The sequence below is a fragment of the Sinohyriopsis cumingii genome, chromosome 4 (genome assembly GCF_028554795.1).
Source record: "Sinohyriopsis cumingii isolate HCF-2022 chromosome 4, ASM2855479v2, whole genome shotgun sequence".
NCBI lineage: Eukaryota > Metazoa > Mollusca > Bivalvia > Unionida > Unionidae > Sinohyriopsis > Sinohyriopsis cumingii.
Window position 1 is genome coordinate 83,339,637 of NC_142964.1, and position 23,211 is coordinate 83,362,847.

The 23,211-nt window shown below is 35.1% G+C and overlaps 1 protein-coding gene across 1 annotated transcript in view; it reads right to left on the minus strand.

The window, feature by feature from the left end:
• LOC149801560 (conserved oligomeric Golgi complex subunit 1-like) overlaps positions 1-23,211 on the minus strand; it is a 106,034-nt gene that overhangs the window by 49,216 nt on the left and 33,607 nt on the right. Inside the window, exons 13-17 of the mRNA XM_089955780.1 lie at positions 22,639-22,720; positions 17,652-17,757; positions 6,244-6,348; positions 5,469-5,560; positions 1,330-1,488 (exon numbers count right to left, since the gene is read on the minus strand). Coding sequence (XP_089811906.1) covers positions 1,330-1,488; positions 5,469-5,560; positions 6,244-6,348; positions 17,652-17,757; positions 22,639-22,720 — 544 coding nt within the window. The remainder of the gene's footprint in view (positions 1-1,329; positions 1,489-5,468; positions 5,561-6,243; positions 6,349-17,651; positions 17,758-22,638; positions 22,721-23,211) is intronic.

The window sequence follows — 23,211 nt, forward strand, 5'->3', positions numbered from 1 at the left end:
ATGGATTCTGGAAGGATGACAATTTAGACCACTCAAAGTTAGGGAAGATATAACAGGTTGAGGTGGGTGGGAAAATCCATACCCAGATGGATGAACTTATGAGATGGACGAAGATGGGATTTCCCAATTGATCAAAAAACCTAGATGAAGTAAAAGATAAGTGAGATCATTCTTTCCTTTGCCATGAATAAAACAGAGAAGATAAAAGGACTGGGAAATGGTCATTCAAGTCATTTATAAACCACATGTGCTTGGACTTGCAGGCCCAAAAGTCATACTTGGTCATGGGGGGAGACTTAACCACTTGAGCTGCTTAGAATTGGGTGAAAACTCCACCAAAGTATCAAAATTCTCAACTAAAGATGGAGGGACATGGAAAAATTGGCCAGTCCCAGCTTCCTTCATTCCTCTAGATGTAATGGCATATCCAACCAGGCTGACCAAAGGCTCAGTATATGGTGAAATGTTCAAAACATTAGTACTCTTGTTCTTTTGATTTTTCATTTCACTCCATTTTTTTGCAGCTTTCCTTAGAGCTGCTGAACATGTATTCTCAGAACAACTGATGCACATGCTGATGATGTACACTTGTACATGCAAGACTTGAGTCATGAGACTCTTGCTTGCTTTGGATTCTTGCATTTAGCTTACATAGTCATTGTACTTAATTCTAAAATGCAAAAGAAATTAATAAAACAAGAAATGCATATTAACTGCATTACAAATGCTAAGAGACACCCGCTATACCAGAGGAGATAAGTAAATAGACTGTGCACAAACACAAACTTTCACACATTCTATTACAATGTAGCGTTGCAGAGCCACACGGTCAGAGAACACAAAAAACTAAGTCTGCATAGGTACAAGAATTTACATAATTATGGTTAAAATTAAAAAATAATGTATACCAGCTGTAGAATATTCATTAATATATCCAGAAATAACAAGAAACTCATTGGTGTGGATCAAAAGTAGCACAAAATTCCAATGGAGTTCAGGAGGCAAAGTCAGTGATGTTGTCAGTTTACAGTGAAAGCTTAAAATTGGCACAACCTGAAGGCAGCAAGGGGAGGTAATAGGCAAGAGTTATTGCCCTTTGTCTACATAATATTGACAGAAAGATGAATTTTCATCATTGGAAGGGTTGGATTCAAGAGGCAGTAGAGCTAATATTTATTCCTAATGTTAATAAGATCAGGAAATGTATTTGAAGGAGAAATTGCAATGATGCTACAGATTCATAACAGCAGATCCTATAGATTAAAACCTGTGACATTTTCATATTGGCACAGTGTAACATGGTGTTTACACTGCACTACTAAGTATTACCTTTGCACAATTGGGGTATAAGCCTTGGCCTTCATCATAAGCCCACCAGCCTCCAGAAGACCAAAACTGGCAGCAACAGTCCAGGCTGTTGAAGCGGGGATGTCACTTGGGCTCTCAGACCAGATGTAGCTGGACAGGTCAAACTCGACTTTCATGGATCTGCAACACAATTTATATACAATGGTCCCCCTCTTATATGGCCACCCCTTCTGCACCAACGAAAGTGGCCTTATAAGACTGGTGACCTTTCCAGAGGGGGGACTAAATTTTTTGTGAGAAGTAATAGTAACGTTCTTCCTGTTATAATAATAGACTTATTTCAACTGAATATAGAATCAAAGTTCTTATTCTAGGCATAAGCATCATATGTGAGCGGGTATCATTGTCGTGCACATTAACCATTCAAAAATGTCATTTAAATCTTGGTACATATATAATTCTCTTTCCATTTGCTCCATTTTCCCACTGCTGCTGAATAACCTCCTTATTGGTTATGATGTTGTTTATTCGAGTCTTTTCAACACAAAATTGTTTTATTTGAGTCTTTTCTGCATAAAATTGTTCTGCAAATTCCCCCTCCCCACCTCACCCGATGTCATCTAGTAGAATAAATGACTTTATTATAAAATAATACATCTTCATTTACATGATGACAAGTTAATGTTTGGTAATGATTTATTCAGATGTTGCTAACTGTATGTGATTTAATTATACAGATGAAACTTTTGTCAAGTGGACGAAATGCCTTCTTCGTAAAGGAAGCGATAAATGTCTTGTCACATGATTTTTTCAGTCTTTGTCTGGTACTCTGTTTTGTTCAAGGTTAATTTCCCTCTGTGTGTTAATGCATAAAATCTATTTTTAGCCTATGCTGTCCCTGTTATGATCTTGTCAATTACCTCCAGCTGTAATTATCAAAGAGAAGAACTCAACAGATGTGTGAAGCCCAAAACTCTATCATAACATTGTTGAGCCCATTTCCTGTAAACGTCAGCTTTTATAGACAATGACATAATATTAATCTTACTGTTACATGTACTTTAGTCAACACTTCTTTCAGTAACAGAAACTTGACATTGGGAGACATGTATCAACAATAGAGATAATCTGATCACTTAGCTTATGTCACGATATGAATTAATCATTGGTTCTGGATACATTGGGAAAAAAAGTGTCCGCTTGTGAGGGTAACATTTTACATTTTTACACTAATATGCTGGCCGCTGGTCACGTTAGATGGGTGGCCATTCTTGAGGGGTACTTCTGAATACAAACTCATTGGTGCCAAGGGATTCTGGCCGCAAGAAGCGGGTGGCCGCTGGTCAGGGGGGCCATCCAAGAGGGGGGCTACTGTATACAGTCACTCCATTTTTAATGCAACCAGACCAAGGTAATTTGTGACATAGGGAAGAACATGTATATTTTTAAGTGATTACTACATGTGTGTAGTACTCTACTCTTCTCTTTGGAGTCATGCTGAATAAAATTAATTGGTAAAATACTGTTACCACCTTCTGCTTCATGCTGAACCATCATGGTCATTTTAAAACAAATAAATATTAGTTTATTTATTAAACGTAAATCACCAAATTAAATCCAACCTACACTCTAAGATATAATTCAATTTTCATTCACTACCTCACATATTTATTTATTCAAATGTGAACTGTCACCTTATGAATCAGCCATGTCAGAACCAGCAGACCAAACATGCATATTTTCCCTGAAAGAAGTCCATTTATAATTGTTCAGGGTTACATGGAAGTGACAAGAACAGAAAACAACAGCACAGTGAATGGCACATTATGCCTGCACTATTGTTTAACAGTCATCTATGTAGTACTTGTATGGCATGGATGAGTCAGTACATTATTGACCAAACAGTCTCAATGAATTACCATGCAGAACCCATTTTATTTTCACATCCGACTTACCATGACCAAGACTTCTAACTTCTAGACCTATGAATTTATCGGTTTCTTCATTGTCTAAAGTGCAAGCCATCCAAAACATTTGGTCAAGGGAACTTACTCTAGAAGAAAAATATGCTGCAAAGTCAGTTTTTCTTGAAGTCACAATGACTTTTGAGCCTTGACCCCATTATCAACAGGTCTCTTCCATACCTTAAATACCATCCCTCCACAAACTTTGGTAAACTTATGTTGCTTTAAAAGTTGTTATCCAAAAACTATTTTTGTTTCCTTTTAGGCACAGTGACCTTGATATTTTACATCAAAATTCCAAAATGTGTAATCCATCAACAAACTTTCTTGATGGCACAGGATGGAAATCTGGAATTTTTTTAGCAGAAACTATTTATCTTTTCTCTATCAGTGACCTTTGATCTTTTTAAAAGTTGCTTATGTCCTCATCTTCTCCAGTCCCTAACAAAAGACCCTCCTACACTGCACGCCTTCTCAGTGGCTATGTTAACATGAACTTCTGCATAGGCAATGATGGTTAATTTGTCTTTCACAGTGTATGAGTTTCTTGCAGTGCCCATGTTAATACTTTGTCTGGCTATATTCATTCAAATTCAAGATCAATCACAGAATGCTATGTGAAAGTTCTTACCCTGTATTTATACTTATTTGGACTATCTTGACACCTCTCAATTATATCTGTGTCCGAACTAGAATTTAACAATACAGTACATCATAATTATGTTTGGCACATCATAGGTTTAGCCAGCCCTGATTACCTTTAAAAACACCACACCATGTAAGGTACTTATCACTATATAAATATAAAAGAATCAACTACTACAGTTCAATATGAGAAAAAAAATCCCACAAAGAACCACGTTTATTTTCCAAAGAAAAGTAAATGCATTCCATTTTACCTGGACAAAGCATTGTAATTAAATTTAGCACAGCAAAGCTTTAACCACTGATTATCTTGAAAAGACCACAGTGAGTCAATGAAGCAGTGTTCATTGTATACTCATGAAGAAATATCAAATACTGTGATTTCAGATGAAAAGACCACAGTGAGTCAATGAAGCAGTGATCATTGTATAATCAAGAAGAACACAGTGATTTCAGATGAAAAATAACAGTATCAAGTTTATTTTCCAGCAAAGAAAAGGTGTTTGCCAATTTCATACATTAACTTATTATTTTGTTCCACAACATGCATCAATGTTACCATAAATGACAAACTGTAGTTATGAAAAAGATGTCTCTTAAATGTGAATCTTATGAGAACACTGTTTGAGTTTTCTAAAAATATTATATTTTGAACTCAAGCATAAATGAAGAAATTAATAAATGAAGACAAAATTTCTTAGATCAACAATTACTGAATACTGAACATATATGGATACGATAATACTATCTGTTCCACTGTAATGTGGTGCTATGCACACAGCTTTCACATAAACATGACATTGTGTGTGTGTGTGATTTGGATTTTTCAGTCATATCGCTACGATGTCTGCAGTGTGACGGTTTATAGTGAGGTCCAGCAAAGGGGCATCATGCCACAGACATGTAGCATGATGTCCTACCCAGTCACATTATCCTGACACCAGGCAGACCAGTCCTAACACTAACCTCTTAATGCTGAGTGCCAAGTAAGGCAGCTGTAAGTACCATTTTTGTAAGTCTTTGGTATGACTTGGCTAGGGATCAAACCCACGACTTACCACATCTGAGGTGGATGTTCTTACCACTAGGCCACTGGAGTGGTCTAAACTTAACAGAGTAAAACAACAAGCTTCCAGGCTCATGTAAATGTATTTCCATCAAGACACAGAACAAAAGCAAAAATTTATGTGAAATGAAAAAAGTTCATTAAAATAAAGCAATAAAAAAACAAGAATACCTAGCTTTTTAAGTTATTACTTAATTCTATAAGAAGGCTAGATAACAATTTAGTTACAATGCAATAGATTTATTATTTCACAAAGAATGGATGTGATATGTGTAGGCAGCTCTAATGCCTTCAGCCATTCATCAGATAAACCCAGAAGAACATTATTATTTTTTGTTCTTCACTAATATGTGCCCCACCCTCCTGAAAGTAAGTATGTATTATACACACCAAAGCTTCTTCATAATATCATTATGAGCAGGAAATGTATTATAATTACAGTGGTTAAATATATTTTTTAATTTCTAACAAAAAGCAACAATTACCCATCTGCTACTGAAGCCATCTCTGTTACAACTTTAGCCACCTGCCTTTTTGTGAGCTCAGCAGTAGTATCTAGATGGTATTGGATCAGAGACTGGAAAACAAAAATATGTTTCTGGCAAAAATGTCACGTGTTAATTACAGACCATTTGTAATTATATGAAGAAGGGTGTGACTGACATGAGTTAATAACAATTTCCAGTGCAACTTTCAATCAGCATACAGCATTATAAATGCCTGCTGCCAATACAGAATTCATAATCAGTGTAACTTGGGTTCCACATATCAATCCCACTTGTCCTATAATATTCAGCGTATCATAAATGGAATTAAGGAATGAATAACTTTAATGATACACAAGGAATGAATAGTTTGGTATCCAAGAAAATTATAATGTAGTCAGACTGTAACTGCTGTCTCCATCTTAAAAGGCATATTAGAATGAAGACACATTAGCTCAAAAGTGTGCTTTAATCAAGTTTTTCTACAGGAAAGTGTACTTATTAGTGTAGACGTTATGTCCATTGCAGCTTTGTAATACATTCTCATTAATATAAAACAATTATCCTAAACGAGTCATAAAACTGTGTATTTGCAAGATGAAACAGACAATGAAATATCACCTGTTTGCAGAAGTAACAACATAAAGACAAAGACATATACATATATAAAGGATCTAAGAATATTTGTTTTTCCATCTAAAATGTAGTGTACTTTAATATATCATTTAAAAAAGAGCATAACTGGTACAACCAAGTCAAATTATGTACAACTTACCTTAACACGATCATAAAACAGAGGGCGCAGAAGGTCCGTCCACACGGATAGAGACCTGTCCAGTATCCGCTGACATACCTCATCCCACTTGAATAAATTTGGGTCCTAAAACATTATATTGTTCCTATATTAGATGAATCAGATTAAATGCAACTTAGATCAAAACACTATATACTAAAAAGCACCTTTAAAGGAAAGTCTCACAGATAAACATTTTCATTTATGATGTTCTTTACAGAAAGGAAGTTTTATATATGGAAGGCTGTACAACAAAACTCAAGTTGTTAAACACTATAGGCATGGTGAATTATTTTCTGACATAAATATACCCCATATCACTCAGGGCTATTCCATATAAACATACCACTACCCCACGGATGGCAAAAAAAAAACTTCTATGCATGGTCATCAATAAACAATAATCACTTCTGTGCCATGTCATATCAAAAGAAAAAATGCTTCTATCGGTGTTGCCTGTTCCATTTTAATAATATTTTTCTGTCATGGCACCATTGTGTTTGTTTTCTCTTCTGTCCGCCCCCCTCCTTTTTAACAAAAATAACGTCACTGTGGATTACTCATCATTATTCATGGAATTTCAGGGAAAAGAAAAACTAAATTGACAATTTCCGATGAAGTGTAACGTAAATATGGAAACAATCAGAATGTGGATCTCCAAAAGTTTTCAGATGTAGCCATATATGGTATGGGTGCTGCAGCCAAATATTTAGAAAATGACAAAAACTGGCAACAGAAACACAATACAACATGTGGTCTGTCGAAGATGTGGGGATATGGCTGACTTCGGTCGGCATGGAGTCAGCTGTGGCTAATTTTAGAGGTGAGAACTTGACCACAGACAGATACAAGGTTGAGACATTCTTCAGCTTCAGAATTAAGTTTGAAAATCGTACATTTGAAACTCCACAAACTTAGCTTCCATTTGACTGGTTTGAACTATTTTTATGACAAGCATGTGCTTCCCAAAAAAAAAAACCTTAAAATAAACCGGATTATGCAGTTTCTCACGCGACTTCATTGACCTTTTAAGGACCCCTTAGAGTACATGAAGCAATTAGAGAACTTAAGGTGGATACACTACTTGAGATTGCAGCTGAAACATGGTAGCCAACCACTCCTGGAGCTGTTCCCAAATCTCCTGTTCAGCTTGCTACAGAGCTTTACTTAAACAGCATGAAAAAGAATAAGTGTCAGTCAATGTTATTTACCTTGAAGCCAAACCTCACTTTTGTTGTGCTAATAAATGAGAAGGGCAATCAGCTCTTGCTAGACTCTCATCTGCACTATTCCAGTGCAAACTTAGCGTATAAAGAAATTCTTGTGAAACCTGGCACAAGAGCTGCCATTGCCTTTTTGCCATCTGATACTTCACCACAGTGGTTAGTTGAATACTACCCTGCTGTAATAAACTCCAGTTCATCCTATGGAGAAATTACTCAAATAATTACAAAAAACTGAATGATCTACATCAAACACTTTTGGAACACCACAAATTAAACAGATATAATGGAAATGAACTCCAGTTATCAAAGATGAAAAACAAAAATTTGAATTTGGCAAGAACAGAAAGAAGAGCAAAATGTATAAACAATAGTATGTGGTATGATTTAAATACTTCAGGCAACCACAAAACATGGGAAGAGGCTTTACATCATTTGAAAACTGAAACTAACAATAACAAAAATGCTGTTTCAAGTCATATTAAATCATATGGCATAAAGTAGCAGATTTTGTAATAGAAATGTTGGTCATTTTTTTCCAAGAAGCTTGGGATCATCATCTCTATGCTAGGTACTGCAGAAGTGAATACAGTAATTTAAAATGTACACCTCCATATGTACATAAAAGTACTGATGCAAGAGATTTGTTTCTTTGTAATCTACCTACAAATTGAGTAAATTTGGACCACAGATAACTTAACAAAATGACTCTCTACAGAATGGGGATGCTTCATCAGTGAACTTGAATGTCCATGTAAGAATAAATTGGTCAAAGAAGAAACCATGAAGTGTGTTCAGCATTTCATTAAGCCAGCTCTTAGGTTTGCAACCACACAAAAAGATAAAAAGCTTTTAAAATTTGTATTAACTATTATTACTAGTGCTTCGTATCTTTCAAAGCATAGTGAACTGAAATTTGTATTAACTATTATTACTAGTGCTTCGTATCTTTCAATGCATAGTGAACTGAAATTTGTATTAACTATTATTACTAGTGCTTCATATCTTTCAAAGCATAGTGAACTGAAATTTGACAAGAGGACTTTGCAGCACAACAACAGCAAAAATTAAACGAAATGAAGAGATCACTCAATGTTCAGATACTGCATATCAGGCTAAAAAGTGCAAACGTGAAATGCCAACTAAATTGCCTGGGTCAGGCCGACCATCAATTGTAGAAGAATATCCTGAGCTGACATCATGTTTGTTATCATTATTTGATAGCACAGGTTTAGGACTTAAGTCACACCCAAGATTAATTTGTAAAACATTGTTTATTGGAGAAAAGTCCTGGCTTGATGTGTCAAGAGCCATCAGTATTTTGAATCAGGTTTTCAGTAATCCAATAACCATATCAACAGCATACACATACACTGACAGCTTTATCAACAGCATACACCTACACTGACAGCCTTATCAACAGCATACACCTACACTGAAAACTTCAGATCTAAATCTTTATAGGCTAAACGACACCATGAAGGGAAGAGCATTAATCCAGGGATCTCTCTACGGAAGGCTACCAGAGATATTACTGCTCATCTATCAATAAATATTCATTATGCCATGGCAGATTTGCAATATTCACTCAGATCAATGCAACAATATTGCATCTTAGCAAGAGATGACAAAGCACTGGTGCACACAGATGTTGAAGTCGTCCAACGCCCATCTAAATCTTGGATCAGAGTACAGTACAGTGATCATCATTGGGAGAAAGATTCAAACAGAGCACTTTCTATTACAACTTACCAGTTTGTTAAAGTTGCAACAGTTGACTTGGAACTTCATCTGCATTCAAGAACTGGAACTATTAGTGTCTCAAAAACATGTTTAAGTGGAAGTGGGGCCTCTGTTGTCAAAATTCATTTCTTTGAACACATAACTGCATTCAGACATATGAATGAAATGTTACACCTGATGTCAATGGAAAGGTATAAACACCATTTCGTAAATGAACACAATAAGTCAGTGTCTCAAATTCTAGTCACTGTGGATGGAGGAGGTGATGTAAGACCAAGAAATAAAATAACCCAATTCTGCTCAGTTTTGATAAGGTATCTACTAGACCTTGATAAATATAAATGTCAGAGCTTGGCAGAAGGTGCTTCAAAATACCAAAGTGATGAACAAGTATATAATGCAGAAAACCATGCATTAAGCCAGGGAGGCATGATTTCATCGAAACATGTATATCTAGATGAGTTTGATGATGTTGGAGTGTTTGATGTAGATAAATTTTGAGAAAATATGGAACATGCCAGAAAAGATGCTATACAGCGAATTCAAGGTGTCCCATACTCTAAAGACAAACTGGATGCTCCTAGTCCACCAGATACGGAAAAATGGGTCTTGAACCATAATGACAAATGGAAAATAAAAAAGTTTTTAGAAAGGGACAGAACAGAACATCGACAGTTGTATAACTTTCTTGTAAAACCAAGTGGAGAAATATGGTCAAAACTATGTAAGATGTATGAACTCGTAGAGGATATAGCAAAAGGTGCTACATTTCTGTACCACTACATGACTGACCCCACAACGTAGAGGATATAGCAAAAGGTGCCATATTTCTGTACCACTACATGACTGACCCCACATTTTAGAGGATATACCAAAAGGTGCTACATTTCTGTTCCACTACATGACTGACCCAACATCTTAGAGGATATAGCAAAAGGTGCTACATTTCTGTTCCACTACATGACTGACCCAACATCTTAGAGGATATACCAAAAGGTGCTACATTTCTGTTCCACTACATGACTGACCCAACATCTTAGAGGATATAGCAAAAGGTGCTACATTTCTGTTCCACTACATGACTGACCCAACATCTTAGAGGATATAGCAAAGGGTGCTACATTTCTGTTCCACTACATGACTGACCCCGCAATGTAGAGGATATACCAAAAGGTGCTACATTTCTGTTCCACTACATGACTGACCCCACAATGTAGAGGATATACCAAAAGGTGCTACATTTCTGTTCCACTACATGACTGACCCCACAATGTAGAGGATATACCAAAAGGTGCTACATTTCTGTTCCACTACATGACTGACCCCACATCTTAGAGGATATAGCAAAAGGTGCTACATTTCTGTACTACTACATGACTGACCCCACATCTTAGAGGATATAGCAAAGGTGATATATTTCTGTACCACTACATGACTGACCCCACATCTTCAGTGTTATCTCACTACAGTTTTGCAACTTACAGACCAAATGATGGATCCACAATTACCAGATATAAAATTCAACCAATCCTAGACATCAGGGGGCGCTCACCAGTTATTATGTACTTTTGAGAGAGGGACGTATGTAAGGTGAAGTTGTTTGCATTTAAAACATGTACATTGGAGAGAATGTTGGAATACCTCTATGCTACTTTTATGTAATGTGGCTGACATTTCTTTGGATATTGTACTTTTGGAAATTGTACATGATCTAAGCACATTGCTAACTAAAATGACTGCTCCCTTGCGCTCATAAAATCAGCCTGAATTAGTCTAAAGTACACTATCCGTAGCAGCTATTAAAATAGGGAAAATGAATTTTGCCAGACTAGACAATACCAGCTTCTGAAAGTGCAATGAATAAAGTACCAAATATATAAAATGCAAAAAAAGTTATCAGCTCTTTTTTATACAATTTACCTCTGAAGTTCAGGAAGTGAAAATGACCAAGTGGAGTTAGCACTTTTTTGAAAGGTGCACATCTGGAGTAAGGCCAAGCTATATACTCTATAACCCATATTACACCCATCAATCATGCACCAAAATAAAGGGTATTAAACGTTCTTTGATCTATACCTAAGTTATACAAGATCTCTTTTTAATAGCCAGTATAAGCAGTGAGGAAAGCCGGGGAAATTCTTTTTCTTTAAAATTCTAACCCTATGCAAAATACGAAACTGTAGAGCACCACCTCAGCCATTTACCTGAATTTCATTACTTACCACATGAGGAAGCTGTAAACATTATCGATGAACTGTCTCTCAAATATGGTATATCAGAGTTTGTTTCAATTGCTGATTTTTTTTTGACATCTCAAAACATTAAATTTCTTATGGAAAATAATCCAGACAAGTTGGAAAACAATATTGAAACTGTGAGTAATTTGATAGGTACAAGTGTGCTGGACATTGTAAAATATATTTTGAAGATAAAGAAGAAAGAAAAAGGAAATCTGGAGCAAAAGAAAATTGTTGATAGTTTTAAGGATTCGCCTTTATAAAAACTGATAGTACCAGAATAAAAGATCTTGTTGCATGATCATTTTCAGCAACAAGTCCATTCATTAAGGACAAGAAAAGCTGATTTTCTGGCTGCAGTAAGTCAAGAAACAAAAAAAGACAAATGAGTGAAAAGAGCTTGTGTGTTCTATTGAAGAAGTTATTTCCTTCTCTTTATTAGTTTATACTGCAATTCTGTCAGTGATTTATAAAGATTTCTTATGGAATTAAAAGTAATAATTCTTAGTGGGAATTATATCCCAGTAGAAAGTTTTTCAACTAGCCAGATTTTAGAAATACTATTTCTTTTAGCTAAAAATCTATTTAAGCTAATTTTCATCTTGTGCAGTGTTATGTGAACTGTGTAAATTTTTACCTTGAGGATGGCCATGCATGGTTAATCTCCAAGTTTATCTTCAAATTAATGGAAAGAAATGCAATATATCCTTAAACAACATTGTTTTCATATTATGGGATATATTCCCTTGGGAATTTACATTCAGGTAAAAAAGATTATGCCTAAAGTCACTCCTACATGTAAACAGCCCTTGGGAATTATATCCCATAATTTGAAATGAATATTGATTAAAGTCTTTATATTTTGAAAACTGTGTCCAGAAAATACTGAGTTTTGAAATTGCATCTGTAAATCCACAGGCTTCAGTATTAGTGCTAGACACTCCACCAACTTCACCCACCTGATATTTTGTATGTATGTATATATATTCAAACATATTTTTTTAAAAAGAAAATTGAGATACTGATATGATATATATATGCAAGGTTGTTTTCTTCTCAAGCATTATTGTTGTACTTCTCTTAATTGTTCAACTATTAGGCCTGTCAGATTTCAACAATTTTCAGCCATACTGGGCTTGTTTGATCCACAGATGCATTAGTTTAAGATGTTTTCATGTGGCAAAAACAAATATCTTGAAAACAGTCTTTTTTCATTGCTTTTCACAAGGTCAACATATTTTATAGAAAAGAAAAAAATACACGAGTTTCACAGTGACTTGTAAATAACTGCCAAATTTACAATAACTAATAATTTGACATCTGAACTTTAACTGAAAAGGAACATTTAATTTAGACACCATTTACTGTCAGAATGTCAAGATACTGTCATTTTAGAGGAACTACTTAAAAACTCACTTTTCTATGTAAGCCAGAAATGGACTGATTCTCAGCATGTTGTTCTTATCTTATTATTCACTGTGGATTTGCCATTGGCTGGCCAAATAATTTGGTACTCTCCATAAATAATTCACTGTTACTTGAATCTGCTGTGAGTTGTAAGAGAAAAGACCAATTTCAGCCAGTTAATGTAAACATTCATAGAAAAGTCATGTGTTTTGAAATATCTCCTCTAAAACAATATCTCTGCATTCTCACTGATTTGAAGACAGTTGTTGCTGTTGTTGTTGTTGTTGTTGTTGTGGGGTTTAATGCCATTTTTCAGCACACGATAGGCTATGCATGGCAGCCAGTATTAATGGTGGAGGAAGAACCAGGGAAAACCACAGGAAGAACCACCGACCCACGAGAAGCTACTGGCAAGCTTTTTCACATACCCACATTGGCTGAATCCCAGACTTGAACCCACACAGACAGAGGTGAGATTGTAGTGATCTGTAACGGAGAGCGCTTTAGACCACTTGACCACTCGAGGCCCTGATTTGAAGACAGCAAGTGGTGTCTAAATGTTTCACACGAGTTAAAGTTTAGATTTGAAATGATAAATTATTGAAAATTGGACAAACTATTCACAAATCACTGTGAAAACAATGGTTTTTGTGGTTCTACAAATATGTCAACCTCATGAAAAACTACCATATTTCAAAATATTACTCTTTGTCATGGGAAAACTGTTTTGTGGAATTGTTTTGGGTTTCTAAACTACATGCGTCTGCGGATCCAATGAGTTCTGTGTGGTTGAAAATTGCAGAAATTTTACAGGTGTAAATAGTTGACAAATTAAGACAAGATACAACAATAATGTCTGGGAAAGACAACAACCTTATATATATATATATATATATATATATATATATATATATATATATATATATATATATATATATATATATATATATATATATATATATATATATATATATATATATATATATAAAGTATGGTAATGTTTCTATTTTGTAATGTTTGTTTAAACATATAAACATGTAAAAACTTCAAATGGGTTGGCAGAGTATCTAATGATACTGTGTGTAAAAGGTGTGATATGAGACATGTGTCATCTTTATTTAAGACAATTAAAGTTGCATGTTCACAGTCTGTTGGGGAACATTCTCCATGTTTACTGAAAATAAAAGTAATTCAGGCATCTTGTGGTTTTAATATTTCTTTCATCCCTTCATATAAAAAATGCATTACCTTGTCTAACTTGAATATACTTTTTAAAACTTACATGTATGGCCCTGCTATCAAATTTCATATATAATTTCTGGGTACTATTATTTAGGTTCTTTTAAACATATTGATCTTAAACCATGTAAATATTGGTTTTTAATCCAAATAAACTGTCAAGACAATGTTTTATCCTTAAACTTGAAAATCACAAATACCTGGATGATCAAAAATGAACAACTCATTTTATTATTAATATTCACAAAATATTTTATATTTATCATATTATCTTTAATTATAAATATTAATTAGATCCATTACAGTTTATTTCTGACTATTAAGTTTAATACTGCTATTGAAGTTACCAATAATAAAAATCAATCAATATATAATTCACTTCTATAAAAATAATTTGTATGCATGGTCATGAATTCCTGAAATTTGCTTCTAAGCATGGGCATGGGTGTCCAAAATTCACTTCTATGACTGGTGGCGGTATGGAAAAAATAACTTCTATGGGTGGTCACCCATTTTTGAATGTGCCTTCCCCCAGGGGAATGTTTCAATGGAAAACCCTCACATACTACCCCAATCCTCGTGATGGAGATGGGTCTATAATACAGTCTATAGAAAACAACAAGAAATGTTGTTTTCAGTTTCAAGTAAAGCAAGAGACCCTTGAAGGGACTGATGCTCTACTAGCTGAAATTTTTTCCAGATATTCAACTAAAGACCATAACTTTTTTTAACTGCTGAGTGTTAAAACCATCTCTGATGTTCTTCAGGCATTATAAGATTTTCAAATTAGCTGCTGTGGGGGACATATCAGATGCCAGATTGGTACCAATTTCATTCAAGACTAACCAGACATCGTAAGAAGTCTTTTAGCCAAAACCCCTTGTTCATGTGACCATATTCATTGAGAACGAGTACTGTTAACAAGATTTTCAAGATGGTATTGGATATCTGATTGGAACCAGTTTCACTGAGGAATAGCTAGACATCATAAAGAATCTTCTGGTAAAAGAAACCATGGCATTATTATTTTTCATTCAGGAGGATTAGGAATAACAAAATATTCAAGATGCCCAATGTGGTAGCCATAATGGACATCAGATCAGCACCATTTTCATTTAGGACCAACTAGACATCATAAAAATTATCTAGTGAAAACCCCATAGCAGTTATTATATTTCATTCAGATGTAGCCATAGGAAGATTTTCAAGGTACCCACTGTGGTAGCCATATCAGATATTATTATATTTCATTCTCGAGATGTAGCCATATGAAGATTTTCAAGGTACCCACTGTGGCAGCCATATCAGATATTATTATATTTCATTCTCGAGATGTAGCCATATGAAGATTTTCAAGGTACCCACTGTGGCAGCCATATCAGATATTATTATATTTCATTCTCGAGATGTAGCCATATGAAGATTTTCAAGGTACCCACTGTGGCAGCCATATCAGATATTATATTTCATTTTTGAGATGTAGCCATATGAAGATTTTCAAGGTACCCACTGTGGCAGCCATATCAGATATTATTATATTTCATTCTCGAGATGTAGCCATATGAAGATTTTCAAGGTACCCACTGTGGCAACCATATTAGACAACAGATGTGCACTATTTTCATTAATGACCAACAATACATCATAAAAAGTCTTTCAGTGAAAACTCCTTGTTGAAATGAACATATATTTAGAGGAAGTAGCAAGATTTTCATTATGGCTGCTGGGGGGGGGGGTCATATTCACTATCAGATAGGAACAATTTTAATTATGACTCATTAGACATAAATTTTTCTGGAGAAGTAGCTATAGGAAGATTTTCAAGATGGCCACTGTGGCAGCCATATTAGCCATCAGATCAGTGCCATTTTCATTTAAAACCATTTCAACATAATCAGACGACTTCTAGTGAAAACTGCCTGACAGGAAGTCTTGGTGAAAATCCCATGTCAATGACTTTCCATTCAGGAGAATCAATAATAACATTTTCAATATGGCCATTATGGTGGCCATATTCGACATCAGATTGGCACTATTTTCATTCTGGATTAATTAGACATTATAACAAAACCTCATGTTGATATGACCATTCATTCAGGAGTAGTAATGATGACAAGATTTTTAATGTGGTGGCCATATCAAATGTCCAAGTTAAACCATTCTCCTTTAGGAAAAACTACAACATGGGATGAATGTTTCTGTAAAGTTTCATGGCAATCTTCCAATTAGTTCAGGAGGAGTAGCAATAACAAACTAGTGGACAAAGATGATAGATGACAGTTGTTGTTGTTGTTGTTGTATGGTTTAACACCATTTTTCAGCACACGATAGGCTATACATGGCGGCCAGTATTAATGGTGGAGGAAGAACCTGGGAAAACCCCAGAAAGAACCACCAACCCACGGAGAGCGCTTTAGACCACTCGGCCACTCGGGGCCCCGACAGATGACAGACAACAGACAACAGACCATCCCATAAGCCCTTCTGGCCTATGACCAGCAGAACTAAAAACAATAAACAAAACCAATTCAATGTACTAACTCCAAATCAAACAAAATATATTTGTATGATGAATAGGTAAGCATGTACAAAATAGACATTTTCTATGACAAAGTTTGCCATTAACCATTTGTATTTCCATGTAAGGTGGTGTCCTTCTATACAGTTAAATGAACATTTGGGGACATATTTTGTCCACTGTAAATTTTTAAAATTTTCCCATGATATGCAAATGTTTCATTTGTATTCTTGAAGGTCATAAAGAGAAGGTTTATCTTGTGACCCTTAGATTGAAAGTGTCCTTCAAGATAAGTGTTCTATATAAAACTAATGTAACACATTTTCAGCTTTAGAAATTCATGATCATCACAAATCACAAAAGTGGTTATAAGCTTATAATCATTATCATTAACATTCAAAATCTCAAAAACTGGAACACCTGTAATTATCAAGATATATCCAAATAGTCTGCAAACATAAAAGTTCAGATCATTGGAAAATAATCAAGAAAATGCCCTCTGTAACTGCCTCTGACAAAATGTCCAAGTACTCCCACTAGTGCCCCTGAAATGGGGATCAAATACATTCAGTCAAAGACAAGGTGTTTCCCTTAGTGCACCTTGGAAGGTCAAGGACATTATGTTTTCATTAATGCTGTGTGACATAAGTCAAGGAAAGGGGTTTCTTTTAATGTTTTAGAATCAAGGGCCAATACAGTATTTCCTCAAAATAACACTGTTAAGAGTTGTCAACTTGTACTGACATAGGTTCAATACCTATACTAAATTTATCTAAAAGGTAGGATCCATGCCCATACCTGTGTTATAACCATGTTATACTGATGTATGTTAAATTGAGTGATCACTGTACACTGTATCCGTGAGTGCATCTTTGGAGAAGGTAAAAACATGGAGCTTCCATTAATAACCTGTGAAAACGAGGAAGATCAAGAACAAAGGGTTTTGCATTGGTCAATGGGTCATGAAGAGAGAGTTCAAATCTATGCCTCTGTGAAGTAATGGGAAAATATAATAATTAATACCTGAGATAATTGCTCCCACACAGTGTCTCGTATATCAGCCAGACGCTTCACTGCATTCACAAAGCTCAGCAGTTTACCAACGCCATTCTTTACATCAACGGTGCACCTGAATATCAGGTATAAATTTACAAATATACTGTAACTGTATATAGATGGTTTGGGCTTTGATGCAATCATATATCAGGTATGAATTTCAAAATACATTATACAGATGGTTTAGGCTTTAATGCACCCAGATATCAGGTATAAATTTCAAAATTATACAGATGGTTCAGGCTTTAATGCACCCAGATATCAGGTACAAATTTCAAAATACATCATACAGCTGATATACTATACAGGCTTTGCCAGTATTCATAATAGAAGCTGTTCAAGAAATAAGGAAGAGTCTGAAAAAGCACAACACCCATCCCTAATGTAACTGAATATAAGTGCCTCCTGACACCCACTTTTCCTGGTACAGCTTTAAAGCATAAGACTTCAAGAAATGGTATGTACTGCAATCTGCATATCAAAATTACTTTAAGTAAGTCCTAAGAAAATCATGTTCTACTGTTTTCTTCTATAAATGTGATCAATTAAAGTTCGATTTAATATATGTTTACATTCTATAGGAAACATATTTATTCTACACTTGCACTTTTAGCAATAAAAACATATTCCAAGATATGTCCGCTTTAAAATTATTCAATAAGTGTTGAAAAATTAGAAGTTATACAAAAGGAAATAGTTTTGCACTTTAAGATTTTAAGATATTAAATATGGTTATAATTTTGAAAATTAAGTTTTATTATATACTTAAGTGTGAAATATAGAAACTTATTAGGGAAATAATTTTCATATTTGTTTATCCTGTATTTTCACATATGAAAACAATATCCTTATATTTTCTCATGCAATAAAAACATATTCCAAGATATGTCCACTTAAAAATTATCCAATAAGTGTTGAAAAATTTGAAGTTACACAAAATGAAACCGTTGTGCATTTTAAGATTTTAGGACATTAACTATGGTTATAATTTTGAAATATAAGTTTTATTATATACTTACATGTGAAATATAGAAACTTATTAGTGAAATAATTTTCATATTTTTTTATCCTGTATTTTCACATATGAAAACAATATCCTTATATTTTCTCATATAGAAGTTATACACATGCAGCAGCTAAAATATTAGCACTTTCCTAGCTAGAACAAAAAACTGAAACTGCATTACATTTCATACATGGAAATTAATTTTTACTTAAGAAATCTGACTTGATATCATATGCATCTCTCTTCCCCATAACTTCCTTGACAGCAATGATATACCAGCTGTAACGCATTGCTGAATCAGACTTGCTTTGTTTCAGAAAGGGTCAAATAGTTTGCAAAATATCAGTAATGTAATTTACTGTGACAGACTAGGTAAACCCAATCCTACTGCTCTCTTAAGTCACTCATATTTGTATTATCAATCTATGAAAGTGAGGTGAATTTATGAAAAGGATGCAGGTAGGGTGTTATTCTGAAGAGTAAATTTAATCATCTATGCTTTGATTCCTCAGCAAGTCTAGTATATAATAAAAATAAATTTTCCTACAAAAATACTGGAGATATTTTATTTTGGATATTCATTATTATTTTTATAACTATTTGCAATTACAGTTGACTCCACTTAAATGCATATCGCTTAACTGCATAGATCTCTTAAGTGCATAGCAAAATTATGGTCCAATTTTTGCTTCATCAATATGCAAAGTAATCAATATTGGATAAATGCATATCGGTTAAATGCATACATTGTTTAATTGCATACAATTTGCTAGTCTCAACCATTGACTTTATACATATTTGACACTGCTTAATTGCATAAACATGGTCCAGGCATCTAAAGTGGAGGTCAAGGCTATATATGTGTAGACTGCTATCCCACAGATCGTAGAAAATTGTAGACTGGTGCCCAGCCAATCTCTGCACTCATCAGCTAAGACGTTATTAATGCAGGTGCACTGGCTCTAGAGCTAGAAATTATTGCCAGCTGGCAGCAGCCAGATGATCACCTGATGAGTTTTTAGTCACAGTAATCTCAGTGGTTAGCACAAATTCCTAGTTGGCTGGCGGCCTAGTCCTAACCCTGCATTGGATCAAGTTTCTTGTACAACTCCTGAAGAAAGCAATGTGAATTCAACCCATTGACCAAATCTAATATGGCTAAGCGCACATGTAAGACGTTATCATTGGCTGATGGAGTGGAAGTGATAAAGAAGTTAGATAATAAAGAAAATCAGTTGTCGATTGCACAGTTGTTAGTTGTTAACCAAAGTGTAATATTGAGAATTCTGAAAAATAAGGAAAAGATTCTTGAAAAGTGGCGGAGTAACAGCAATACTAACAGAAAGCGTCTAAAGGCAGGAAAAGGAGAAAATGTCGAGGAAGCCCTGTTGTGATGGTTCAACCAAGCAAGGAGTCGACAGGTATCTATCAGCGTCCCACTATTGCTAGAAAAAGCAGATGGACTAGCACAGGGCTTAGGCATTATGGATTTTAAGGCAACAAATGGCTGGCTAGAGAGATGGAAAGAACGCAATTCTTTAAAGTTCAAGAAGCAGCATGGGGAGAAACAGGATGCTGATGACTTTGCTGCTGAACAATGGATACAGATGTTCTGCCAGACTTGATCAAAGATTATGAACCAGCTGACATTCTCAATGCTAATGAGACTGGGCTTTATTGGAGAGCTATCTCAGATGGAACACTTTCATTTAAAGGTGCTGATGTATCCATGGCTAAAGTTGCGAAAGATCGGGTGACTCTGAAGCTTGCAGCTGACATGGATGGGAGCGAAAAACTAGAGCCACTAGTGATTGGCAAAAGTAAAAATCCCTGTTGTTTTAAGAACATTAAAACATTACCGGTACCATACGAAGCAAATAAAAATGTGTGGATGACAGGGGACATATGGCAAGAATGGCTTAAGAAAATCGATAAACAGATGCGAAGCAGAAAATACAAGATTCTCATGTTGTGCAACAATTGTGCTGCTCACAGTGATAATCTTCGCTTGATAAATGTCAAACTATTCTTTCTACCCCCAACACTACATCATTGATTCAACTGATGGATCAAGGCATCATTGCTAACTTCAAGAAGCAATACTGATCACTAGTGTTCGTCAAGTTGTTAACATCATCGACAATGGAAGTGAAGGGTGTGCTGCAGAATTGGCGAAAAAACTGAGTTTACTGGATGGCTTGCATCTACAGAGAGAGGTGTGGAATCAAATTTCAGGAGCAACCATCGCCAACTGTAATCGACGTGCAAGTTTTGTCAAAAACACCACATTCACTGAAGATGTTACTGATGACAACAGCACTGAGGTTTTTATGCCACCCACTATGGCACTGGATGATTTCGATTGCTATGTGATGGTGGATGAACACCTTCTTACTGATGAAGAAAAAACAGATGCTGATATCTGTTCAAACGTCCAGCAAGAAGAAAAGGATTCAGATCCAGAGGATGTGGAGGAGTCTACCAACGATTTGTCTACCCTGCCTCCAAACTTTGCTACTGCCATTAAAAGTCTGGAGACTATTAAAGCATTTCTGGAAGCAAATGGGTGCGAATCGTATGACAGATTTTATAACTTGCAGACTACTGTCCACCAGATTGGCCACCCCAACTGTATTCAAAAGTCATACTTTTTTACCAAGTAACTTGCAAACGTTTTGCAACGACTTTTGATGTCTTTCTTTTTATGTAAACTTATTACTTTACTGGGAACTAATTTTAGTAGCGACCCAATTATATTTTGCTACCAAAGAGCGATACACACTGTCAATAATAATTTCAGCAATAACAGTTTATAGTGTTTATCTGAATTTACATGTATTGTGGAATTAAATGTATACATAAATGTTTTATACACTGAAGCACATTTATATAGCATATGAACTTTGTTTGCATGATTTTCCATTTTACAAGTACATGTCATTGTAAATATACATGAATTCTGCTTAAATGCATACTTTGTTTACATACATAGCTTGGGTCCGGTCCCGAGGCTATGCATATAAGCGGAGTTGAATGTATAAGAAGTGAACTTTATATTTTAAATGAACCTTCAAAATCAATTACACACTATGTATGAACGGCATTCATCCATGACAGCTGATATTGCATCTTCACTAGCCAAGGTTCCGATATGATAACCCTATCTACACCTTGACCAATTGAACAGATATTTTAGTGCTTTGTCTCAGCAACATCTGTTGTATTTCTCGAGTTGCCTCCCTTAGTACATAATGCCAACTAACCAACAGTAGCAGTGCATTGTACATCAGGTGAAAATGGTTGAGGCAATTGACTTAAAAAGGATATTTTGTAAGTTTAACATCAAAAGTATGATTAAGTACCAGAGGGAAGCCATTATAGGTGTATTTGAGTGAAAGGTATTTGTACAAACACAGACCAGCGTGGAAAATTGCTTCTTTATGAGTCCATGTATGTTGTGTGTTCCCCTTGTCTTGATCATGTAGGAACAGTTTTCAAATTTGAACAAATTAATTTTGTTTAGATGCAGTGGCATGCAGCTGCATCTCATGAAATTCACAGACCCAGAGCACGCACATATCTGCTTGAAATGCCATGGTGTATATAGGGTTATCAAACTGGAACCTTAGCTGGTGAAGATGCTGAAATTGAAATTGATTTTCAAGCTCTGTAACTTCATGAATCCTGTAAAATATGAAGTTCAATTCTAAGATAAAATCTTATTTCTGTTTATCCTGACATTGCTAACTGGAATCAATTTATTTCAAGTCTATGCTGATTAAACAGTACAATAAACACTCAAGCTCACTGAGTATTTTTTTCAAGTGGAACCATGTGAAAAGGGTTTACCAAGACAAGACTATAATATGCATACTTGTATAGTGCACCAGAACACAAAAAACATGGTCTCAGCATATCAATTGCCAATAAAAATTTATAATGACTCACGTCTGAATCCACTGCTGACAGTTTTCTTGCAGCTGTTTGACTGTTACTGATGAAGCTGCAGCTCTTAAACTTGGACAGAAATCTGAACAAAGAAAGAAAAATATCATATTCTTTGGATTTGTTAATCCAGTTTTTTTTAAATAATCCCTTCGTTTGAAGCCATGAGGAATGATGTCATATAAGTCATTCAGAATCTTATCCAATATTTTCACTTTTCATCTGACCGGTATAATTGCAATAGTTTGCATCAATTTTCAAGACTAGACCAATTATTAATAATACAAGCAGATCAATGTCCAAACAGAATGCAACTGCATTTTCACTTTTGCTAAAATGTGCTTTAATACACACTTAAAAAAGTGCAAGCAAAGAAATATAAACAGTGAGAGTAAGACACTTCTGGGAACTTTGTAAAGTACAGTAGTCCCCCTGCCTGATAATCATAATATGTGAAATTTCAGTGGGAGTCTCAAACGAATTCATAGGTTTATATGCATTCACATTTAAAGGGTACAATGAAGTATAAATGACTCCCTTTTGGTTAAGCCCACACAATGCAGTACAAGGGACTCT